Raw genomic sequence first — 12,829 nt, 5'->3', positions numbered from 1 at the left:
GTCCAAATTTGAATATTCGCCACCTAAAACCTGCCGATTTCATGTACAAGTCAATGGCAGAGGTCTGTTGAGCCATTTGGATATGTTAATAACCTTCCTGACATTCGAGTTCTTTTTCGGGAGAAAAACTTGATTCGTATGAATCAAATACGAATCGAATATGATTCAAATTTTCAGTAGGAACCATTCAATCAAACAGTATACATTCAAAATTTTTCCTAAATAACATCCCAATCGAATTGTGAGTATATTAGAATTTTAAAAAATTCACATGAATACGAAATTTGACCTTTGATAAATGGGCCTCCCCATCTGAATACTAATAAATTGTTTTGTAAATGTGCCCCCTAGTATATTTTAGAATGGCCAATTCTAAACAACTTTTCAATTGGTCTTTATTATTTAATTTTTTATTGTTTTTTTAAATTAATTGAATCTTCATCTGGCTCCAGAAAACCAATTGCAAATTGTCTCATGATATCACTCTCTACATTTATACCTCTCGGCATTTTGGAAATAAAGAGGGACAAAAAAAGTTGCAGTGCGTAGCGAGGCGAAAATTGTTTTGCTCATGCCCGTTTTTGTGGCCACACCCCCTAATTACCATGTTAATTTTACAGAATTTGGCAGGTTATGAAAGTTTGAACATATTTCTGTGTTATTTTCAGTTATTACACTTTTGTTAATGAAGGAGAATTGCCCTTTAAGCTGTGAGTCTAACTTTTCCCAAGGGACCTCCTTATCTAAATTGTTACAATTACTTATTTGCTTATCTCAACATTGTTACAAAAGTAGCTTAGCTGTACCTGGTGGCTGTTCTAGGAGCTCTGACAATTAAGTTAGAAACTTTGTATCTTTTTCTGGCTGTTCAGTGCAGCGAAAGTCTGGACTTTTCAGTACAAATGCGGGACTGTGGGTTCAAGAGTTCAGAAGCGGGACTGTCACGCTGAAAATGGGACAGCTACGAGGTATGTACATTATACTAAAAGTTAACTCAAAGGTGAAACAACCCCTTTAAAGGGTTTGTTCACATTCCAACGCTTTTTTCAAATTGGTTGGTTTCAGTTCACCAGAAATAAAGACTTTTTTCAATAACTCTCTATCGTCTATTTGTGACTGTTTTTCTAATACTGAAGTATAAAATTTCTTTTTCCTTCTAATGTTATTCTAAAGCAGCTCTTGGGGGGGGGGTCACCAACTCTGTAAACTGTCTAAAATTGATACATGAATTGATTTATTTCTTCTTTGCCTTCTGAGCAGAATCCCTGAGTTTCATTTGCAAGACAGCTGTAAGCATTGATACAATAGTTGCTAATATTCCACAGATGCTGCTGAGAAACTAATGTAGCAAATTGTAACAGTTCAGAATCTGTACCTGGATTACTGAGCTGCCAGACTAAAACCCTGAAACAACAGAGACAGGAACGTTAAACTTTAATTAAAAAAAAATGAAAGCAAATGAAAAAAAAATTCTGGTTAAAAATCAGAAAAAAACTGTTTAGAAAGTGAACAGCCCCCTCGGGGGTTCAGTTTGCCTGAATAGGATCCACAAAACTGAATAAATTCCAGGAAACCGTAAAGTTATGGTTCTACTGTATTGTTGGGTTCTCAAAAAGTAAAACGAGGGAAAACTTAAAATCAAGGTATGTAAAACTGATGTTTCACTGTATGCTTATTACTGTATGGGGAACATAAAAATGTTTTTTTTTTGTTTTTTGTGTCACAATAAAGTCCTTGAGAGAGAGTTTATTTGATAAATATGGTCTGCCTCACTGTACAACTATTTATATTTTTCGTGTTGGAATGGTTACAAGATATTACTCAGCACTGCTCAAAATTTCTATCAATGAAACATACCTGTTTTGGGCAGAATTTGCAGCAGCCTGCATCACAGCTGCAGCTGCTTCTTGTGCCTTACGATTCACAGATGGCATAGGTGGTCCCATCCCTGGAGTTCCTTGCTGTGACATGCTGGAAGAGTTGGGGGGCATGTTACCCATATTCGTGACAAACACCCTGTTCTGTATTGCACTCCCAGGCATCCTGCCCATACTCATAGATCCACTTGGCCCTTGTCCATGTATCTGGCTGTTGGCATTCATTGTCATACCTGGGCCAGGACCACTGTAGTTTGTGTTTGGGACTCCAGTGTATGATGGCGACCTTGAATAATTGCCTTTAATTAAAAAAAAATATATAAATATATATATATATATATATATATATATATATATATATATATAGTTCTGTTGGTGATGATAATATTACATGCTTTTAAATTAGTACACATGAAAAAAACAAAACCAAGTATTCCTAGAATTTTTCCTAGATACTTTTGCAAGGTATGACATAACACAGTACACAATTGTTGGTGTTCATTATAGAAAGATATACACAAAGAAGAACTATAAAACAGCAAAGAAGTAGTTAGATACAGCCAAAGCTCCTAACAATAGACTCAATATTTTATGGCATTTGAATGGAAAAGGAGAAAAACTGTAAACTGACATTCTGGATAAAGACTTTTGACATCATCTTAGTGTCAGAATTCACTAATGGGGGTGGGTATTTAATTGCAACATTGATACTGCACAATATCCTTGAGAAAGGTCCCCATTTGGGACTAGAGAGGAGAGATCAGGCTCCCTTAAAACAAGCCAGCCGGACTCAATGGGAGAGGTTATGAGGCTTGGGAGGAGCCGTTGAAAGTTCCTGAATGTTTGTATTTATGCCATGTTGAAGTAAGCTGTTTTCCTTTTCACTTGAACTGTCTTATTTAGCAGAATAAACTAACAGGCCCAGCCCTGTTTTACAAACTCCACTTGCTGTTATATATATAGATCTATATATATATATATACATAAACATGGAGAAGCACACCCTAAACTTGTATAGCAACTTGCAGGGTGCTGGTAAATAAGATAAATAAAGTAACATAGTACCACACTCAATGGGAATACTTGTGAAAAAGTCAAGATTTATTGAAAAAATGGGCCATGGGAAATTAGGCTTCCCTTAGGCACTTATTGGAGTGCCCCCAAACCCAACTAATTAGATGAACAGGAAACGGGGCCTTCCACTCTCTGTTAAAAAAAGTTTATCTGGCCTATTGGACCATTTTACTCAATATTCCTTCGCTAAAAAAAAACAAAAACACAATTTAGATTGTAGAGGTTGTGGCAAAAAAATGGCTAAACTTGGGGGTCCCAGAGGGCCCATTGCTGGACTGTTAAAAGATCAACGCATTAGCTCTGCATTGCCAAAAAGCAATTTTGGTAATTTCATTTTCCATGATGTAAATGTCAGCTGTAATATATGGGCTTAAAACACTTCTGTCTTCCCCATCCTTTCTCTTTTCCCCGGTTTCATTCTTTTTCCTTTATTTAAGTGAGGAACAGCTCAGCAGAAAGCTCAAAGGACTTGCAGAATATATCATTATTGTTAAATTAGAAAAAAAGAACATGGACTATGACTATAGAATGCAGGAGCTGCAGCCTGTAGACTATTTTCCCCCTTCAGTGAAGAGGTTAAAATAATAAAAATGCACAAAGCTTTTCAAGAAAAAGCTTCAGGCACATGTAGCCTACATTCATTCTTGCTCATAAGTTACTACTGAAGTTAGCAAGACCTCTCTAAGCAGAATGCCCAACTTCTAATCAAAGCTGTCAGTTTTATTGTACCCAGTTCATTTTACTATTAAAAGAATGGGAAATCCACAGTTAAATTTTTTAAAGTAGTAGTGCCTATTGTGATATATTCTTGCTATTTAGTCAGTTCAAATTATCACAATCACTGCAGAAGACACAGAAAAATGTATTGTTGTAGCAAGAACTAAAGAACTGCAATAATTAATCAAAGTTAATGGTAAATTGTTTCAAACTAGTAGGAGCAATAGATGAGGGTAGAAAGATTGCAGTGATTAAAGGCAGCACTTAGAAGCCCCACTGATTTTAGGATCACACATCTGCTAAAAGACGGTATAAGCCAGTAAAAAAGTAGTTCCAGCTTTCACTCTGTTGCTGCCTAGCAAAAATACAGAGGGACTGAGGTTTGGGGCACCCTTGGCATGCTGCAACCCAATTATTAACAGCAGATGTCAATAAGAATCAAATTTATAGCACAACATCCTTCAAAAGACTGGCCAAAAGTTCACAATATAGAGTAGCTGTAGTTACACCAACTTTGCATAACTGTTGAATTAAATTAATTTTATTACAGGGCTGCAAAACTGCACTTTTCACCCCATTAAAAATGCTATGGTCAGCCTGGCTTTGTTCAGCTTTATACAGGTCATCTATAAGAGAGCTTTTTGCTTCATAGGTTATTATAGCAATGATCCCTGCAGCATTATAGAACATTTTAATCTGCACTGATTTAAATGAATAACATCTATTATTATTTATTGCCTGCTCCGCTGCACTACTCTACATCGAAAGGTCAGTTTTACATCCAGGGACACTTTTTCAAGTAATAGACTTGCTGGAAGGAAGCAGGGATGGGGGACAATGAAGCGCATTGCATGGGGCTTTCGCCTCTGTAGGGGGGTTTATTTCTCCTTTAAATCTAACATTTATAACTTACCTTGTGGTCCATATTGACCCATCTGAGGCCCACAGCTGCCACTTGAGTTGCTCTGGTGAAAGCTGCCCATACCAGGATGCATTTGGCCTCCAGGAGTAGGAGGATTAGGAGACATAGGTGACCCTGTATGCTGAGCTCCATACTGGGGTATTTGATTGTTCCTTTGTACAGCAGCTATAAAGCCTAAAATACAGCAGTTAGATATCATAAATAAGCATATTTAATAAGCTGCATAATCTGCATTTGCTTGAGTTTTTTGTTACCACATGTTTGTCAATAAATTCTACTGCAAGGTGGGTCATAGTAACATTCTAATTAGTGCAAATAAATGTACACACTATTTGATTTGATCATATGCATTTCAGCGGAGGCTAAGACTAACCCCAAGAAGTTTTTTAAATATATTAATAGTAAAAAGATGCAGGTTGAGAGTGTTGCTCCATTAAATAATGGTACCAGTATGGTTGTAACATACAGAAAAGGCAAATGTGCTAAATCAGTTCTTTTTTTCAGTGCATACAATAGAAGGGTGTGAGGCTCCCTTCATAGCTGCACCAGCTCAGCTACTGTATATCTAGTCAGTGGCTGACTCAGGATATGATCCATAAAGCTTTAATTAAAATTAATGTAAACAAGGTTCCAGGGCCTGATGGTATACACCGCCGGGTTCTCAGAGAGCTAAGTTCGGTTTTAGACCAGCCCCTATTTCTGATTTTCTCAGATTCGCTTTCGCCTGGTGCGGTGTCTATGGATTGGTGAAAAGCTGATGTCATTCCAATATTTAAAAAGGGATTACGATCTCAGCCTGGCAATTATAGGCCAGTAAATTTGACTTCAGTGGTGGGCAAATTATTTGAAGGCTTGTTAAGGGATCACATTCAAAATGTTGTCCTAGTGAATGGCATTATGAGCAGCAATCAACATGGCTTTATCAAGGATAGGTCATGTCAGACTAATCTGATTGCTTTTTATGATGAGGTAAGTAAGATGCTGGACAGTGGGAGGGCAGTAGATGTGATCTATTTGGATTTTGCCAAAGCGTTTGATACCGTGCCCCACAAACGACTGCAACTAAGGTCTGTTGGGCTTAATGAAGCCGTTTGCACATGGATAGCAAACTGGCAACAGGATCGGGTACAGAGGGTGGTTGTTAACGTTACATTCTCTGCTTGGAGTAAGGTTCTTAGTGGGGTCCCTCAGGGCTCGGTATTGGGTCCACTTTTATTTAACTTGTTCATTAATGACTTAGGGGAGGGTATTGTAAGTAATGTATCAGTGTTTGCAGATGACACAAAACTATCCAGCCCAATAAATTCCATCCAGGATGTGTCATCCTTGCAACAGGATCTCGAAAAACTGGCAATCTGGGCAGCTAAGTGGCAAATGAGATTCAATGTTGATAAATGTAAAGTCATGCACCTGGGATGTAAAAATATCCAAGTCATTTATACCCTTAATGGGACTGCACTAGGCAAAACCATTATGGAAAAGGACCTTGGAGTCCGTGTAGATGATAAACTTGGCTGTAGCAAACAATGTCAGCAGCATCAAGGGCAAATAAGGTCTTGAGCTTGAGTATTGAAAGGGGTATAGATTCACGGGAGGAGGGGGGTCATTCTTCCACTTTATAGAGCACTAGTAAGGCCCCATCTAGAATATGCCATACAGTTTTGGTCCCCATCACTCAAACAGGACATAATTGTATTAGAGAGGGTGCAGAGAAGGGCAACTAAGCTGGTAAAAGGTATGGAAAATCTTAACTATGAGGAAAGACTGGCCAAATTGGGGATGTGCATGCCAAAGATGTGCACACCCTTAAGGGGTGGTATGATAATTATGTAAAAAGATATAAGGTGATGATCATATAATAATCTCTCTAATGCTTTATTTACCAGTAGGTCTTTCCAGCTGACACAAGGTCACCCATTCTGATTAGAAGAAAAGAGGTTCCTCCAAAATATTCTGAAGGGGTTTTTTACAGCGAGAGCTGTGAAGATGTGGAATTTCCTCCCTGAACCAGTTGTACTGGCTGATACATTAGATAGCTTTAAGAAGGAGTTGGATGGCTTTTTAGCAAGTGAAGGAATACTGGAATTATGGAAGATAACTCATAGTACTAGTTGATCCTGGGACTAGTACGATTGCCATTTTGGAGTCAGGAAGAAACTTTTTCCCCCTCTGGGACAAATTGGAGAGGCTTCAAATGGGGATTCTTTTGCCTTCCTCTGGATCAACTTGCAGATAGGCAGGTTAAAAAACGTAAAAAGATTGAACTTGATGGACGTGTCTTTTTTCAACCTAATTTACTATGTGATTATATGCATTCATCAACAAGTACATCTGAATGGAAGAGGTGGGGAATTACGACCCTCACGCATGACAATCATGCTCCTAGCAGAAGCATGAACAATACATTTTCTGTCGTCAAAGATCAACTGTGAACAGATGGCACAACAGTATTGTCTGTCTAGACTGCCTCCCAAAGGAGCCATTCATTTAACAATGGTTTGGCCCTATGACCACAATCAGCCAAATCAAATTGTTGCATATGTAGTGAGGCCAGGCCTGCTCGTCAAGACCATCAGATCCAATGATAGATTGATCTCTACAGAAATGCAGAGAAATGCAGAGTTGAAAAAAGGAATTTAATTTATTAGGGTGTAGACATACACTGTAAAATGCCACCTGAGGGAGATATCTCAACTTGCCACATGGCATAAATGGCACAGAAGGAAACAAATTTGTCTTAAGTGATACCTAATGTTATAATTAGGGAGCTTATATGCGCAGTGGTTCAGGACTGGAAATTTACTCCAACTGCACATGCACCGAAACTTCCGAAAAAGACCGAAGAAAGAAGATAGCTGCCATGAACTCCGAGGCCAGAATCTGCATGAAGGGGTGAGTAAAAAAATTAGGGGCATTTAGGGGAAATTTTCTTGACTTTCTGCGCATGGGCAATTTTGTTTATTACAGGTTGAATTCTCCTTTAACCAATGAGAAATTAGCTTTTATCTGGCAAGTGCAAATTAGACAAAGAATGTGAATGTATGATAGGCTGCTATTTATTATGGAATTAATTTAGAACCTGTGTTAGTAGATAAATCCTGTACACCTCATTTACAGGTATGGGACCTGTTATCCAGAATGCTCGGGACCTAGGGTTTTTCAGATAACAGATCTTTCTGTAATTTGGATCGTTATACCTTAAGTCTACTAGAAAATCATTTTACCATTAAATAAACCCAATAGGCTGGTTTCGTCTCCAATAAGTATTAATTATATAATAGTCAGGATCACATACAAGGTACTGTTTTATTATTATAGCGAAAAAGGAAATACTTTTTAAAAATCCGGCCTTTCCGTAATTTGGAGCTTTCTGGATGACAGGGTTTCCGGATAACGGGTCCCATATTTGTATATAAAATATACTATATCTGTGAAACAGGTGATCTGCCTTAAAAGTGATATTAAACTGTCAGGTAAAACAGCTTGTTATTGTAATATTCTCATTGTATCTAAAATATTTATGCTTTAAAGCAGGACCAGTATGTTTCTCTCATGAATTAGCAGATGTAGAGTTTTATCACTAGATATTATCTTCATATCATATATATTTCTTGCTTTTTCTCAGTGCTCAACAAAAGTGTCAGGATCTGTTCCTAAACTCCTTAACATCCTGTTAAAGCAATTTCAATTGTACCAGATATACAGTACTGGAAACAGCCTAAATACTCTCAACAAACCTGAATCTTATGTGTTTGTTGACTTCCTTGGAGTCTAAATTCTCACTGCCTCACTAGTAACATTAATAAACAGTGAACACCAAATCTTACAGTATCTAAGCAAATGCAAAAGCAAACCTCATTCTCCTTATGCTACTTTAAGTAGAAACAGAATGTAAACCAAATAATAAAATAATGCCAAAGCAAAAGACACTGGCCTTTACTTTATTGTTTGCTTCACTAATAATAATCTCCAATTTGCACTGTGTGGTACTTTGCAGTCTCCTGCAGTTTGATAAGTTTGGCTAAATTAGCACATAAGCGGTAGCTCCTGTTGTTTTTATTGGATAGAAAGACCCACTCATGCTACCTAATGCAGATTCATGATGATAGCTTGTTGATTCTTAGAACTGCAAAACATTGAATGTGGCTTCTAAATAATCTGCTGTGTTTTTACTGGTCTACAACCTAGATAAGCCCTACACTTCCCTTATAGCCATGACTATATCTATGCATGTATATGTATTGTGTATAAAAAGGTATGGGACCTATTATCGAGAATGCTTGGTATCTGGTGTTTTACGGACGAGGGGTCTTTCCGTAATTTGGATCACTATACCTTAAGTCTACTAAAAAATCATTTAAACACTAAATAAACCCAATAGGATTGTTGTGCCTCCAATAAGCATTAATAATTATATCTTAGTCTGGATCAAGTACAAGGTACTGTTTTATTATTAGAGTAAAAAAGGAAATCATTTTTAAATTATTTGCTTTAAATTGCATCTATGGCATATGGCCTTCCAGTAATTCGGACATCCGGATATTTATGTGTGTGTATATATAATTTAAAAAATATATAAATGTGTGCACATATGTATACGAATAAGTGTGTGTTTATGCTTGTTTGTCATATAATAATAATAATAATAATAATAATGATAGTATAAAAAATGAAGAGAGCTACTGTTTTTAATTTTAGACCTGGCAAGCATTCAGGAGAATGTAATTGCTTGGCATGCATTACACAAGTTATTAACACTGTCAGACTTTTGTGAACCTGAGTAACATAAAAATAAATACAGACTTCTAATCTGTTTTTTGCGATAAAAATAAGAGATTTGTAATGTATTTTCTTTAAATGACATTTAAAATGCAAAAGTACAATTAGCCTTTAACTTGCTTTCCTTTACAACTCCCAACATTATGAAGTTGTTAAAATTCCACCAATATGTCATCTCATAGAGATTTGGAGGTGCATATCTACTTATGGTTTTGTTGCAGTGTCTTCCCTCAAATCCCAGTAGATGTAACTTGTTATATTGCTTGCAAAACCTGCCCTGCACCAAACTTCTCTCACTTGACATAAGCGTTCTTATTCAACATGGGCCTAGTATAATAGGAGGTGTGTTTAGCCAAAAGGAACTGACCAATAAAAACAGGGGGACAACACAGGGAGCAACCCTCTAACTTTCTTTTATGGTCAACATAAATACCATAATATGAATTCTCGCAAGTATTCTTACTGCCTATTTAAAAAGACTATACTTACTACCTACATGGAAGGGTTCAAAATGCAAAACTATGATGCACTCCATCATCGATTTTGCACTTTGGATCACAGAGAGCTGCAGCAATTTCTTTATATGCATTTTGCAGGCAGTCCTTAAAGGGGACTGTCACCCTGCCATAAAAAAGCTATATAATAAAAATCTTCTTCAAATTAAACATGAAACCCAAATGAATTTTTCTATTAAACATCCACACTTGTTATAAACTCGTTTAGAAATCTCAGCTGTCAATCATGTAATGCCTGCCCCTCCTCTATGCATTAGGCAGGTAATTACTTTCATTTTCCATTTAGCACATCCAAGATGTCACTGCATTCCCCACATTTCCCCTCCCTTCTCTAAATCTAATTGTGAAACCAATATATGGGCATGGGAATCAGGTGCCCCATTCTGGTGCATAAACAATATTTGGGCATGCTGCAAAGCTTGCTTTAATAATTTGTGTCCACAAAATGTTGACTGCATGCTTGGTGTGATTGTGAATTCCAAGATTGAAGGGAACAATATTTAAATAATTTATAAAGTGTAAGGGAACATAATTTTGACTAAGATCATAAAATCTGGAACCATTTCTTAGGATGGCAAGTTCCATTTAAGCACAAGGACTTGTGTCTGGGATGTCTGTAAATGACCCCTAATGATTTCTTCTCCACTTTACAATTGCAGAGACTAAAGTAAAGTAAAGTAAAGGCCTTCGTGTCACAAATGTATTCACATGCTCCCTTCTATGAAAAAACTATTGTCACTCAAAGCTAACATAATCTTGAATTTCAAACTAGTGTGTCATCACATCCAGCTTGCGTCTAATATTTTTCTTCAACTAACAATGCATGCAGAAACACTGGTTTTAACATTATGGTACAGATTTGCTTGACTCAATAAGTTCAAGTATCAGACCCATTATTTGGAAACCCATTATCCAGATATCGCCTAAGTACGGAAAGGCCGTCTCCCATAGACTCTATGTTATCTGAACAATCCAGATTTTTAAAAATTATTTCCATTTCTCTGTAATAATAAAACATTACAGGTATAGGACCTGTTATCTAGAATACTCGGGACCTGGGGTTTTCCGGACAATGGATCTTTCCATACCATAATTTACTAGAAAACTATTTCAACATTAAATAAGCCCAATAGGCTGGTTTTCCTTCCAATAATGATTCATTTTATCTTAGTTTGGATAAAGTACAAGTTACTGTTTTATTATAAAAGAGAAAAAGGAAATCATTTTTAAAAATCCAAATTATTTGGATAAAATGGAGTCTATAGGAGACGGCCATTCCGTAATTCTGAGCTTTCTGGATATCGGGTTTTCAGATAACAGATCCCATACCTGTTCCTTGTACTTGATCCAAACAATATATAATTAATCCTTATTGGAAGCAAAACCAGCCTATTCGGTTTATTTATTGTTAACATGATTTTTTATTTTCTAGTAGACAAGGTATAAAGATCCAAATTATGGAAAGATCTGTTACCCGGAAAACCCCAGGTCCAGAGCATTCTGGCTAACAGGTCTCATACCTGTAGTTGTTGATGGATACCATACTCAAATGATTCGATTTAGATTTATGGCAAAAAACATTTTGCAATAAAGTGGAATCATTTAAATTCTAAAAAAGTTGGAGTCATTTTTTTTTTGCTTTGACAGGGCAGTCTATATAATGTTACTCATAAAATTGTGTTACCTTCATTTATCTCAAACAACTGCATCCCTGTCTTGATTGATACCTAAGTAATTAGCTTTATTTAGAGGCTGAACAGTCAGTCACAGTCATTAAGGTTCCTATCTAAAACAGTAAAATAAACATTAATATCTACAATAATATAAATCAAAATTAGATAATTACACACAGATGCACAAGGCTTTTCACACTGACATTACAAGAAGCCTTGCCACAACTTCTGAACCTACAATTATTGGCTGAATATTATTAGTGGCATGGTTTATGTGAAGTTTTTTTATTTTTAACAAGAATAGAATCAACCCAAACTATAAGGTTCATAAGTTTGTACAAGTTAATATTTAGTACACTATGGAATGGCTAATTTTAAGCAACTTTTCAATTGCTCTTCATACTTTAGTTTATATGTTTTTTTTAATTATTTGTAGTCTTCTTCTTCTTCTGACTCTTTCCAGCTTTTAAATGGGGGTCACTGAGCCCATCAAAAAACAAAACAAATGCTTTGTAAGGCTACAAATGTATTGTTAATGCTGATTTTTAATTATTCATCACTAATTTGGGCCCTCTCCTATTCGTATTTCATTCAAACCAATGCATGGTTGTTAGGGTAATCAGGACCCTAGTAACCAGATTACTGAAAATGCAAACTGGAGAGCTGCTAAACAAAAAGATAAATGACTCAAAAAACACAAATAATAAAAAATTAAAACCAATTGCAAATTATTTCTGAATATCACTCTCTACATCATATTAAAGTTAATTTAACAAACCCTTTAAATACACCAATAACCGTTTAGCCACCTTTTTTGGGGGGGAAATGGAGTCTTACATTTTTTTTCTTTCTTTTTCCTATTAAAGGAGAAGGAAAGGTCTTTTAACTCAGGGGTGCAAAAAATTAGGCACATGTACTGATCCCCTAAAAAAAAAAGTAAAATAGGGGTTCCACTGTAGAAGAAGCCAGTAGACTATTGCTCCGTGGTGCTCGCTGGAAGAATCCCGGGCAGGTACAGTTTTTTTTCTGACAGGAGCACCGGCCCGGGGTTTCGGGTAAGTACATGCAATCACTTGGGGTGCCTAACTTCTGGCACCCCCAAGTTAAAAGACCTTTCCTTTTCCTTTAATAACATTGACATCACAGATCACTTTTAACGGGGCAGGTGTCAGCTATCCCCGCTAACAACACAAATCTGTTTTGCAGATCAACTGAGTTTGACAAGGAGTTTTGTGACAAGTGTTTAGGACTATAATGGGAGTAACTCTCCAG

General features: G+C 36.6%; 1 protein-coding gene across 7 annotated transcripts in view; it reads right to left on the bottom strand.

Annotated features, from left to right (window-relative positions):
- arid1b.L (AT-rich interaction domain 1B L homeolog) overlaps positions 1 to 12,829 on the bottom strand; it is a 229,256-nt gene that overhangs the window by 46,511 nt on the left and 169,916 nt on the right. For all 7 annotated transcript variants that reach the window (XM_018263082.2, XM_041562762.1, XM_041562763.1 and 4 more), the window contains 2 exons: positions 4,582 to 4,764; positions 1,858 to 2,176 (listed from right to left, as the gene is read on the bottom strand). In XM_018263082.2, the coding sequence (XP_018118571.1) occupies positions 1,858 to 2,176; positions 4,582 to 4,764 (502 nt within the window). The remainder of the gene's footprint in view (positions 1 to 1,857; positions 2,177 to 4,581; positions 4,765 to 12,829) is intronic.

This window comes from Xenopus laevis, chromosome 5L, assembly GCF_017654675.1.
Source record: "Xenopus laevis strain J_2021 chromosome 5L, Xenopus_laevis_v10.1, whole genome shotgun sequence".
NCBI lineage: Eukaryota > Metazoa > Chordata > Amphibia > Anura > Pipidae > Xenopus > Xenopus laevis.
The sequence above is the reverse complement of the archived record's forward strand: the minus strand, read 5'-3'. Positions and strand labels throughout refer to the sequence as shown.